Below are 12,328 nucleotides of genomic sequence, written 5' to 3'. Positions count from 1 at the left end.
CTGCCTTTCAATTTTTATGCAAGGCATTACCTACCTCACTGTAATTCAATTTGTTCTGCTGTGCCAACAGAATATCAGGGGTATCTGGCTTCACATGGATACTAGTTTTATCTTTATTCCAAGCTGCTGTATATGAGCGCTGAAAAGCAAACAGCAAATATATAAGATGTTCTAAATCATGAAGATCTAAGTCATTAATAGGGTAAGATATAATTCTGACTCAATCAAGATTATAAATCCTAAAAATTTCATGCAGTCCAGAACAACTGTAACTAAAACTAAAATAACAACAGAAATTCTCTTCTTTGCACTGACCTGGAGACCCACTGCAAATTACAGAATTTTACTAATTAATTAATAAAGGTCAGCTACTGATACTCTCATTCACATTGAATAGTACCTTGCTACACCAGACCGCACAATGATTTCAGTAGGATTTTTGAGTGACGTATCATTCAACAGGTGAAATTCTGGGCCTACTCTAGTCAATTGGAATTTTTCTTCAAAGGGACAAAGATATCACCCCACATGGCTAATCAAGTTTGAGTCACAGCAAATACAGCAAGTGCTGCACATCACCGAACGCAATTTTTCCATTATCTTTGTCAATGATGGTTCAGCTTCAACTATTTAATACTTCATAATTTTCCGGCAAATAATGGATTAGATATTTTGGGAGTATAATTAAGTCTTACACAAGATGGCAAATCACTACAACCTCTGCCACTAGATCAGAGGGATTAGAGGTAAGAGTATGGATACTATATTTTGTGAAGATCAAAAAATGCAAATTAGCAAAGAGCTATACAATAATGAGATGTTTTGGGGCAACAACTCACATGAGATATAGATGAATATCTTTCTTAGGTATAACTGGCCAGTTTTCTCCACAATCATGATAAATACTTGAAAAAGAAATAAACAGCCTGGCTCTTTACACTGAGAAATTATTTTATAACATAAAAAAAATCTCAAAACATACAATCAAACTCTTGGTAAAATCTTTATCATGTTTCTAATTATAAACATAAGCAATTATTAAATATATATTTTAAAAATATACTTTTGCTATGTGCTAGACACTCAAAATGCAAAACAAAACTACTCCAGTATAATGGAAATAAATCCTTGACATTCAATGAAAAGGCTCTAGTATTGTAATGCAAATGTCTTTATTATGCATAAAAAACAAAAAACAAAACATTAGCATCAGGAAAAACTATATTATTTTAATTCTAGTTGCAAATAAATAGAAAACTCACTTGGTTCATAATTTCAGAATTGTGCTTTGCCAGGACCATCGGTAAAGAATCAAGCAGGCTATTAAATTTGATCGTGTCTGGGTGTTGCCGGTAGATATGGTCACTCAGGATGTGGGCTGCTCTCTTATTCTTCTCATCATCCAGAGAGCCAACTGGGGACCAGCCAATGCCTCTCATCCACTGAAGATCTGACTTATATACAACCTGGAATTAAAGAGGAAGGCAAGAAAGTTTACTATTTTAGCTAGACAACATGAACATCTTTTTTCTCCAATGTAAAGTAGCACCAATTAAGGAGATTCTCACTGTTTAATCAATATCATATAATGACAGAGGTCATTACTTAACAGCCCTCTGACAGGGCTAGTTCAACACTGACAGATTCTGAATTCTGCCTACACCGCTACCCGATAAAAAACTTGCTCCACCTACTAGAAGTTCTGTTTCAGTCAGGGTGGAGATAAACCTAAAACTGGCATGGAGATAACCCAGACACTCAAGGTGCATTTTGGTAATTACAGACATTTCGTTTCCTCTCTCAGATATCAGCGATAAGAAGGACCTCAAGTTCTGGACATGTCACTTATACAAACAAAACAGTATATATTTACAAACATGAAACTCAGATGCTTTTACCCCCTCCCTGACCTACTGAGAGTTCAAATCCACTGCAGAAAATCTAACTCCAAAGTGAACAAGAGGAGATCAGTACTTAGGATGCAAAAGGAAGGCTACATGCCACAAACCGTGAACGAATTAACCTGTGGAATGGTACTGGCAGCATTCTGAAAATATCCACCTATCCCATATGTTGCAGCAAAGTTCCTTGCAGGAAAAAGAGTTCAGAAATGGAGGCCTTTAAATACATTTTTTACATAGGATGAAAAAACATAATTAATAAAACACTTGAGTTTTCACAAAGCTAGTAAAAGTCAGACTTACATCACTCTGAAGATCATAAGTTTTCCTGGCATGTACAACATCATTCTGGTCTGGCAGACATGTCCACTGGTGCAGAGGATGTCTATAATCAACTTCACTAACCAGTTCCTGGCACTTCTTGGCAAGTACAATTCCCAGCATATCCGCGGGAGTATTATGTTTGGTCTTCCATTTCTCAAAATCTTTCTTGTATTCCCTGTCACTCTGGATCTTGGCTACGTGCATAGACCACACCATCTTAGGATCATCCTGGATGTTGCGGGCTCCCACATGGTGGCCAAGCTGTTTGCGGTACCCTTCTTTGTATTTGTACTGTAGGCAAAAAAAAAAAAGTTTAATAAGTAAGATTCAGGGGTGGGGGCTATGAAAACATCCTATAATCCTATAGCAACTTCCTGGAGGACTTCATCATGAGCTCAGAGTATGGAGGCTTTTATGTGAAGAAGTGTTCTGTTCACAGAGTGTGATACCTGAGTGCTAAAGCACTCGTATGGCTCCCTGCACTTAAAATGAAGTTTAGACACAAGAGCTCCTTAAACATATAAGGAATAAGATGTCTTTTCGACTAGGTCCTTGGAGTGTTTGGAGAGGAAAACTACAGCTTCCTCTGCCTGAGACATTGTATCAAAGTTATTTCTAATTCCTTGGTCAGGCTCCCCTGAGGTCAGAATTCAGATTCTTTCTCTGAGGTGCCCATCAGTTACTTCCTCAGATAACAGCCTCAACCTTGTTAAGATGTTATTAAAAATATTGGTAAATGGGTACTAAATTTGGTTACTAAGTATCAAAATATTACATAGACCTTCAACATGCTACAACAATAGTTTAGCTTGACAGTGTCTGAGAGGAAAAACTTCTCCCTGTGACTGGATAAGCCACTGTACTTGGTCATGGCCATGTCAATTTCTCAACTAGCATTTAGCCTAAAATCCAGTCCAATTTGTTCAATGCTTTTGCATAAAGTCTACTAGTTAACAAGGTGAAACACACTTTTTTCCAAATGCCAGTTTCAATTAATTGGGTTTGTTACTGGGAAAGGTCTGATAGGCAGTATTGGAAGGTTTCACTACAACAAAAAAATTATTTCTGCTAAAAATATTGACAAGCAATTATTAAATAGGAGGCATTAGTCAGAATCACAACTGGACAAGATGACTTCATTTGTCACACCCCTCAAGTCATCAAACAGAGCTCCTCAAATAGACAACAGATGCTGGGAGTGAAACCTAGCCACAGATAAAGTAAGGACAGCCCTACAGTTCCCATAGGGCAGATTTTATTCCAGTTGCACTCTATTTATTGTTTGGAAAGTGTGTTGCTGGATACATGATTGTGTTGATGAAACATGCCCTCAACTGCTCACTACAATGTTGAGACCTCTGAAACTGAGAGGAGAAGGGTCCAAGTTTACTCACCTCACTTGCAATATCTCGGGAGGCTTTAGCTGTCCTGATTGGAATGGCATCTACCCGTAGGTCATAACCTTTCTTCTTGTCCTCCTCCATTGCAAGTCTGTACAGTTTCTTAAATCATAACAAATATTCATTACATTTCAGAAATAATGCATTTCATTTTCATCTAAATAGTCTCACATGCCGCCTTTCAATTTTTAAGCAAGGCATCACCTACCTCACTGTAATTCAATTTGTTCTGCTGCGCCAATACAATATCAGGGGTATCTGGCATCACATGGATACTAGTTTTATCTTTATTCCAAGCTGCTGTATATGAGCGCTGAAAAGCAAACAGCAAATACACTAAGATGTTGGAATCATGAAAACCTCAATTATTAAAATGATAAAATACAATTTTGACTGAATATGCGTGATCTAGATGAGTAATTCTAAGAGTTTCATGCAGTCCAGAACAACTGTGACTAAAATTAAAACAACAATAAAAGTTCTCTTGTTTGCACTGACCTGGAGACCCATTGCAAATTTCAGTATTTTACTTATTAATGAATAAATGTCAGATACTGAGACCCTCACTCATGTTAAGAACACAAGAACGGCAGTACCAGGTCAGACCAAATGTTCATCAAGCCCAGTATCCTGTCTACCGACAGTGGCCAATGCCAAGTGCCCCAGAGGTAGTGGACCTAACAGGCAATGATCAAGTGATCTCTCTCCTGCCATCCATCTCATACAGAGGCTAGGGACACCATTCTTTACCCATCCTGGCTAATAGCCATTTATGGACTTCACCACCATGAATTTATCCAGTTCTCTTTTAAACACCATTATAGTCTGTTGCATAGTATCTTGCTTCTGAAGTCCACTCAGTGATTTTGGTGATATTTCTGAGCAACATACTACTAGACAGGTGAAATCCTGGCTCTCTTGAAGTCAAAGGGAATCTTGCAATTGACTTTGATGGGCCAAAATTTCACCCAGAATGACTAACGTCGTTTAAATCACAGTGAATTAAGCAAGTTCTAGACATCACCAAATGCAATTTTTCAATTATCTTTGACAATAAAGATGAACTATGAATGATTTAATATTTCATAATTTGCTGACAAATAATCTAAGTACCGGTAATTTTGGATATGTATTTAAGTTTTACTAATATGGCAATTTACTATGTCTGCCATTAGATCAGAGAGATTGGAGGTGATATTATGGGGATTATGTTTTGTGAAGAAAAAGAAATACAATTTAGCAAAGATATATTAAATCATGATACGGTTTTTGGGTAACAATTCACCTGAGATGGGTATGAATATCTTTCTTCGATATAACTGGCCAGTTGTTTGCAGAATAATTGAAAAGGAAATACATTGTTTAGCTTTTACATTGAGGAATTATTTTATAACACCATAAACAACATGTAAAAACATACAACCAAATCTTGGTAAATTACTTTCAGATGCTTGTGATTTTATACACATACAGCTACAAAAATATACCTTTAAAATATACTTTAGCTATGTGCTAGAAACTTAAAATACAAAAAGTACTCAGTTATACTGGAAATAAACCCTTGACATTTAATTAAAAAAGACTGTAATATTGTAATACAAATGTCTTTATTTTCCTTAGAAACCAAAAAGCAAATCATGAGCATCCAGAAAAATTATATCATTTTAATTCTAATTGCAAATAAATAAAAAACTACCTGGTTCATAATCTCAGAATTGTGCTTTGCCAGAACCATTGGTAGAGAATCAAGCAGACTAGTAAATTTGATCGTGTCTGGGTGTTGCCGGTAGATATGGTCACTCAGGATATGGGATGCTCTCTTATTCTTCTCATCATCCAGAGAACCAATTGGGGACCAGCCAATGCCTTTCATCCACTGAAGATCAGACTTATATAAAAGCTGAAACAACAGATGAAGATAAGACAGTTCACTATTTAGAGAACATGAACATTTTTTCTTCAAAGAAAAGCAGCACCACTTAAAGACTCTCAATGTTTAATCAATATCAGATGATGACAGAGGCATTCATCTTGCAGCCCTCTCACAGGCTAGTTCAACACTGACAGACTCTGAAATCCAAAGTGGATTCTACATACTTCAGTTACTACACAAACAACTTAATGCACCCCCTGGAAGTTCTGTCTCAGTCAGGATGGAGATTCATCTATTTTGCATTTTGGGAATTAACAGCCATTTCTTTTCTTCCATGAAATGTCACAGGTGAATAGGCACTTCCTACCCCCTCAAGCTCTGGACATGTCACTTAAACTGACAAAATAGTAAATATTAAAAATATTAAATAGTAAAATATAGTAAATATTAGTTTTGATATTTAATAGTAAATATTAAAAATAAAGACAATATTTACTATTAAAAATAGTAAAGATTGTTTTCCCTCACTCTGCTCTGTGGAGAGTTGAAATCCACAGCAGAAAATGTAACTTAACTCCCAAGTGCACAAGAGAAGATCCATACTTAGTAAGGCTGCAAACAGAAAGCTGCCTGATGCTAATTGTGAGCTAATTAAGGCATCACTTCTATTGTCACGGTTCTGAAAATACCTACGATGTGTCAATTTCCTACAATCACCTTGGAAGACCTTTTTGTATTTAATGTATGTGTTAGTGTGGGTCAGGATTGTATGTAACCTCTCTATAGGGGAGATATGAGGAATGTCAGACCTGGGATTACAAAGGACTGTATTGAAAATGTGCCAGACATGCAGCGACTTTCGGGACAATAGACATTAAATGGATTTCCTGTGGAAGGGTTAAGGCAAATTTTCCAACTTTAGTTATGCAACCTGAAGCTGCACCCTGAGGATGGATGTGGGGGAATGACGGTTGGTCTGTTGATTACCTGTTCTGGAGACTGGAGATCAAAGATCCAAGTTGCACAAAGAAACAGCTGAACTGCCCAGCCTGAGTTCCGATTATGGACATAACGTGGAGATTAATTTGTAACCCTGGAGAAAACCCAGTTGTGGGTTTTGAAGGACTGGCATCTACCAGACCCCTGAGCTGGCTTTAGGGGTTCGCTATGGTAAGTGTTTAGCACGCATAGATGTTCTTTTATTATTTTAATTTTGTTTTCTTTGTAATGCTCTTACTTCATGAGCAAATGTGCTTGCTTGGAAGGAGCTGTGTGGTAGCTTATAACTGTAGGCAATATACCGGTCAGAGCCCTTGGAGAGAAAACAAAGTGCAGGAGCTGGCCTTTTTAAGCAATCTGTCTTGTTGGGCATATAGGCATGTGGTAATGGTCCTCCTACACACCCAGCCACATGGTATATCATTTGAACGTATACTGGGAGCTGTGGGCGGCCGTGCAAATATAAACAAATGATCTGGTGGCCCGCCAACAGATTACTCTGATGGGCTGCTTGTGGCCCGCGGGCTGCAGGTTGCCCACCACTGCTATAGAGTCTTTTGGGGAAGTCCAAGACCAATATTACCATGCAGGGTAACGTATGGACTAAGCCATCTATGATGAGGGACTCCAAGCTGGAATTTTCCTGCCTGGGAACCAGTCTTGATCCTTTGATCTGGCAGTGAAAAGATCTATAAAAAGATTTGAAGGATCTCAGAGGAGAGACAACTTCTTTCTCTTTTGAGCCTGAAGAAGGCAACACAGGGTAGGGGGGAGCTGTTCCCATAGATGTTCTCAGTGGTCTAGATATGGAAGACACACAAGGGTCAGTAGAAGATACAGGTTAGAGTGGCTGAAAAGCTGATGCTGACATAAATATTGTGTGTGTCATTGGTTCCAAATGCATCAGCAGAGCTGACTGCAATATCAGTTCTGGTTGCATTATCAGTGCTGGTTGCATCATCGATTCCAAGTGAGATGTCAATGCCAGGTGCATCGGCGAGGTCGACTGTGTAATCAGTGTCGGATGTGTAGTCATTATCAGTTGAGGAGATACTGAAACTAGCTGAAATAGAGGCGAGTCAGGCAGCGAAAAACAAAGAAGGTCCCTTGCTGCTAGGAAAGCCTGAAGAGTAGAAGGTACCTCAGTTGATTATATCAATGCAGATGGTGCCAGAGGATCCAGTGGAGCTGAAGAACACTGAGAAGGACCCACCATGGGTGAATTCGTTGGTCTCCACAGCACCATTGAGCTGAAGGCAAGAGTGCTACCTCTGACATGACCAGTAAGCACTTTGATCTGTGAGGCTTTGAACCAGTACCACAGGACCTACCAGATGATTGTCTGGGAGAAGACGAAGACTTAGAGGACTTGTCAAAGTATGAATGTTTAAAATGTTTCGATCCACACGGAGAAGGGGAAGCAAGATGTTTGCTCCCAGACTTACGTCTGCAGTCAGAAGAAGCTGAAGGAGCACTCCAAGTTGATCCAGGGTCCCCTTGGTCACCATTGGGACTCTGCTCATGCAAAGGTTGCATCATTAAGACAACAGTTTCTCTGCTCCTTAGTGCAGGTAGGAAAGGAGGTACAAACAGAACATTTGTCCCTCACACATCCCTCACGCACACAAATCAAACAACTCTTGTACCTATCCATGACAGGGATAACAGTGCTGTATGTGGCACATTTGTTTAAAATCTGGGCTTTTTTTCCCCATAGTAAATCCCACAGGTACTAATAAAATTGTAGCTAAAATAACTACACTATTTTATACTATACTGCACTGTATTCTATAATTATAAAAGCTATATATAGAAAAGTATAAGAAAGATGACTGACCAAAGCTAAAGCTACAGGGAGATCCAATTTCTGCCACAGGTGGTGAGAAGGAATTGAGAAGGAGGCGGTGAACACACCCCTTGTATGCCCTCACCTGAAAGCACAAGGAGAACAGGGGCGCAAGCAACGCCTAGAGATACTGCTGGCAAAAATCTCCAACTCAAGTGCACTACAGTGAAATATATAAATGTACTGTCACCTGAAGGAGAATGAGATGACTGGTGGACACCCTGTGCCTCCATGAATTTTTTTTCTAAACAAAGCATCCGACAAGCTATCACTTATAAAATTCCTCTGTGGAATACACTTGAGAGTCTAGAAGCACATCCAGCACAAACACCCCTTCTTGCTAGAGGCTTTTCCAATAGTGAAGTAAACAGTCTATCATCAGCAGAGGTGTTGAGGAAACCCAAGGCTAGTATAGTTCTCAAGAGGAAACAGACACAAGGATGCTTCTGCATGTTGTATGTGCAAATATGGCTTTTGGGTACCTTGCTGTTCAATACATTCCAAAAATGGAACAAGTACATAACATGTGGCTTGAAAGAGGCACCATTACCAGCACAACTGACAAGAGTCACATGTATTAAGAGGCTTGGACTCTCTGTCACTGCTATTTGGTATTTGGAAACATCCATGTTCAATGTTGTCAAAACAAAGGGACCTTACTGTTTCAGACTGAGACAGATTCTTGCCAGAATGAGACAGAATGATGGACAAGCCACAATTTCTGCAGCAAGCTAGTTGGTAGCAGTGTGATATGACCAGAGAAAGAAAGAAAGAAAAGGACACCCACAGAGACATGATCTGTTTGCGCCTCAGTCTAGCCACTATGGGAGGAAAGTTTTGAAGAGCATGTCAAACTAAGATTTGGATGCCTTTTCATATAGATAAACCAGATATTGGATCACCATTGCAACATGCATGGAAAAATGAGAATGATCAACTACTTCCTACATTGTTCAAGAATCCAGTGGCATCTGAGCTTCTTCAAGATCTTATCTGTGCATATGCCAGCAGTGGTCACTGAACAATCAACTGTGTCTGTAATCAGAATAAATTTCCCTGCACAGAACTGTGTCCATGCCAAGGCAGTGAAACTATGGTAACCCACACACTCTCAACAGAGATCATACTAATGAACAAGAGGATAATGATGATCTTGAGTGGAAATGTCTCTAGCACTACTACATTTCAATTACACCTGTAAAAAATTATTGTTAAATTTTGTTTTACCGTTTAGGTTGTTGTTGTGAAGAAATCCAATTTTGTCTTGAAATAATGCATAAAGTCATAAAACAGAAAAAAATGCAACTATTTCAAAACGTTTCATTTTAACATGTTGATGGTGTCACTGTTTATTCTATGGTAACAACACCACTTAACAGCTCCACATCATTCCTCACCTTAAAGTAAACAGAAAAGTATTTCAAATGATGTATGATGTGCATGGGGTAGAGATGATAACTCAAGTTGACCAAGCTGGTGGTGTCTGCCACATGCCTAATATCACAGTGTAGGCAGAGAGGCCCAGTCAGGAAAGACTGAGATGCAGATTTCTGTCCAAGAGAGGTGATGGCTGGGAGCCAGAAGCCTAAAGTGGATGCCCCCTTGCTGGACCACGGAGGGGGAATACACATGCAATTGACCTGAAACTGTGACAACCCACCAATCTAGTATGCAGCAGCAAAGGTCCTTGGAGGATAAAAGAGTTCAGAAATGCAGCCCTTAAATATGTTTTGTGACAGGGCAGCAAAGACATATTTAATAAAGCACCTCAGTTTTCACAAAGCTAGTAAAAGTCAGACTTACATCACTCTGAAGATCATAAGTTTTCCTGGCATGTACAACATCATTCTGGTCTGGCAGACATGTCCACTGGTGCAGAGGATGTCTATAATCAACTTCACTAACCAGTTCCTGGCACTTCTTGGCAAGTACAATTCCCAGCATATCCGCGGGAGTATTATGTTTGGTCTTCCATTTCTCAAAATCTTTCTTGTATTCCCTGTCACTCTGGATCTTGGCTACGTGCATAGACCACACCATCTTAGGATCATCCTGGATGTTGCGGGCTCCCACATGGTGGCCAAGCTGTTTGCGGTACCCTTCTTTGTATTTGTACTGTAGGCAAAAAAAAAAAAGTTTAATAAGTAAGATTCAGGGGTGGGGGCTATGAAAACATCCTATAATCCTATAGCAACTTCCTGGAGGACTTCATCATGAGCTCAGAGTATGGAGGCTTTTATGTGAAGAAGTGTTCTGTTCACAGAGTGTGATACCTGAGTGCTAAAGCACTCGTATGGCTCCCTGCACTTAAAATGAAGTTTAGACACAAGAGCTCCTTAAACATATAAGGAATAAGATGTCTTTTCGACTAGGTCCTTGGAGTGTTTGGAGAGGAAAACTACAGCTTCCTCTGCCTGAGACATTGTATCAAAGTTATTTCTAATTCCTTGGTCAGGCTCCCCTGAGGTCAGAATTCAGATTCTTTCTCTGAGGTGCCCATCAGTTACTTCCTCAGATAACAGCCTCAACCTTGTTAAGATGTTATTAAAAATATTGGTAAATGGGTACTAAATTTGGTTACTAAGTATCAAAATATTACATAGACCTTCAACATGCTACAACAATAGTTTAGCTTGACAGTGTCTGAGAGGAAAAACTTCTCCCTGTGACTGGATAAGCCACTGTACTTGGTCATGGCCATGTCAATTTCTCAACTAGCATTTAGCCTAAAATCCAGTCCAATTTGTTCAATGCTTTTGCATAAAGTCTACTAGTTAACAAGGTGAAACACACTTTTTTCCAAATGCCAGTTTCAATTAATTGGGTTTGTTACTGGGAAAGGTCTGATAGGCAGTATTGGAAGGTTTCACTACAACAAAAAAATTATTTCTGCTAAAAATATTGACAAGCAATTATTAAATAGGAGGCATTAGTCAGAATCACAACTGGACAAGATGACTTCATTTGTCACACCCCTCAAGTCATCAAACAGAGCTCCTCAAATAGACAACAGATGCTGGGAGTGAAACCTAGCCACAGATAAAGTAAGGACAGCCCTACAGTTCCCATAGGGCAGATTTTATTCCAGTTGCACTCTATTTATTGTTTGGAAAGTGTGTTGCTGGATACATGATTGTGTTGATGAAACATGCCCTCAACTGCTCACTACAATGTTGAGACCTCTGAAACTGAGAGGAGAAGGGTCCAAGTTTACTCACCTCACTTGCAATATCTCGGGAGGCTTTAGCTGTCCTGATTGGAATGGCATCTACCCGTAGGTCATAACCTTTCTTCTTGTCCTCCTCCATTGCAAGTCTGTACAGTTTCTTAAATCATAACAAATATTCATTACATTTCAGAAATAATGCATTTCATTTTCATCTAAATAGTCTCACATGCCGCCTTTCAATTTTTAAGCAAGGCATCACCTACCTCACTGTAATTCAATTTGTTCTGCTGCGCCAATACAATATCAGGGGTATCTGGCATCACATGGATACTAGTTTTATCTTTATTCCAAGCTGCTGTATATGAGCGCTGAAAAGCAAACAGCAAATATAATAAGATGTTCTAAATCATGAAGACCTAAGTCATTAATAGGGTAAGATAAAATTCTGACTGAATAAGAGTAATCAAGATCATAAATCCTAAAAATTTCATGCAGTTCAGAAGAACTGTAACTAAAACTAAAATAACAACAGAACTGACCTCAAGACCCACTGCGAATTACTGAATTTTACTAATTAACAAATAAAGGTCCCTGAGACCTTCACTTTTGTTTAGTACCCTGTTCCACAAGTCCACTCTGTGATTTCAGTGAGATTTTTGAGTGATATTCTACTTGACATTGTTGAAATCAATGAGAACTTTGCCATTGACTTCAGTGAGACAAGATTCTCAGGATGATTAACCTGGTTTAAATCACAGTAAATAAAGCAAGCGTTACACATTACCAAATGCATTTTTCCATTTGACAATGATAGTT

General features: G+C 38.9%; 1 protein-coding gene across 1 annotated transcript in view; it reads right to left on the bottom strand.

Annotated features, from left to right (window-relative positions):
* NEB (nebulin) overlaps window positions 1-12,328 on the bottom strand; it is a 170,535-nt gene that overhangs the window by 103,994 nt on the left and 54,213 nt on the right. Inside the window, exons 39-47 of the mRNA XM_032780956.2 lie at window positions 11,776-11,880; window positions 11,562-11,669; window positions 10,147-10,458; window positions 5,322-5,525; window positions 3,834-3,938; window positions 3,620-3,727; window positions 2,205-2,516; window positions 1,263-1,466; window positions 35-139 (exon numbers count right to left, since the gene is read on the bottom strand). Of these exons, the coding sequence (XP_032636847.1) occupies window positions 35-139; window positions 1,263-1,466; window positions 2,205-2,516; window positions 3,620-3,727; window positions 3,834-3,938; window positions 5,322-5,525; window positions 10,147-10,458; window positions 11,562-11,669; window positions 11,776-11,880 (1,563 nt within the window). The remainder of the gene's footprint in view (window positions 1-34; window positions 140-1,262; window positions 1,467-2,204; window positions 2,517-3,619; window positions 3,728-3,833; window positions 3,939-5,321; window positions 5,526-10,146; window positions 10,459-11,561; window positions 11,670-11,775; window positions 11,881-12,328) is intronic.

The sequence above is a fragment of the Chelonoidis abingdonii genome, chromosome 10 (assembly GCF_003597395.2).
Source record: "Chelonoidis abingdonii isolate Lonesome George chromosome 10, CheloAbing_2.0, whole genome shotgun sequence".
Classification (NCBI taxonomy): Eukaryota; Metazoa; Chordata; order Testudines; family Testudinidae; genus Chelonoidis; species Chelonoidis abingdonii.
This window is presented reverse-complemented; position numbering and strand designations above follow the sequence as displayed.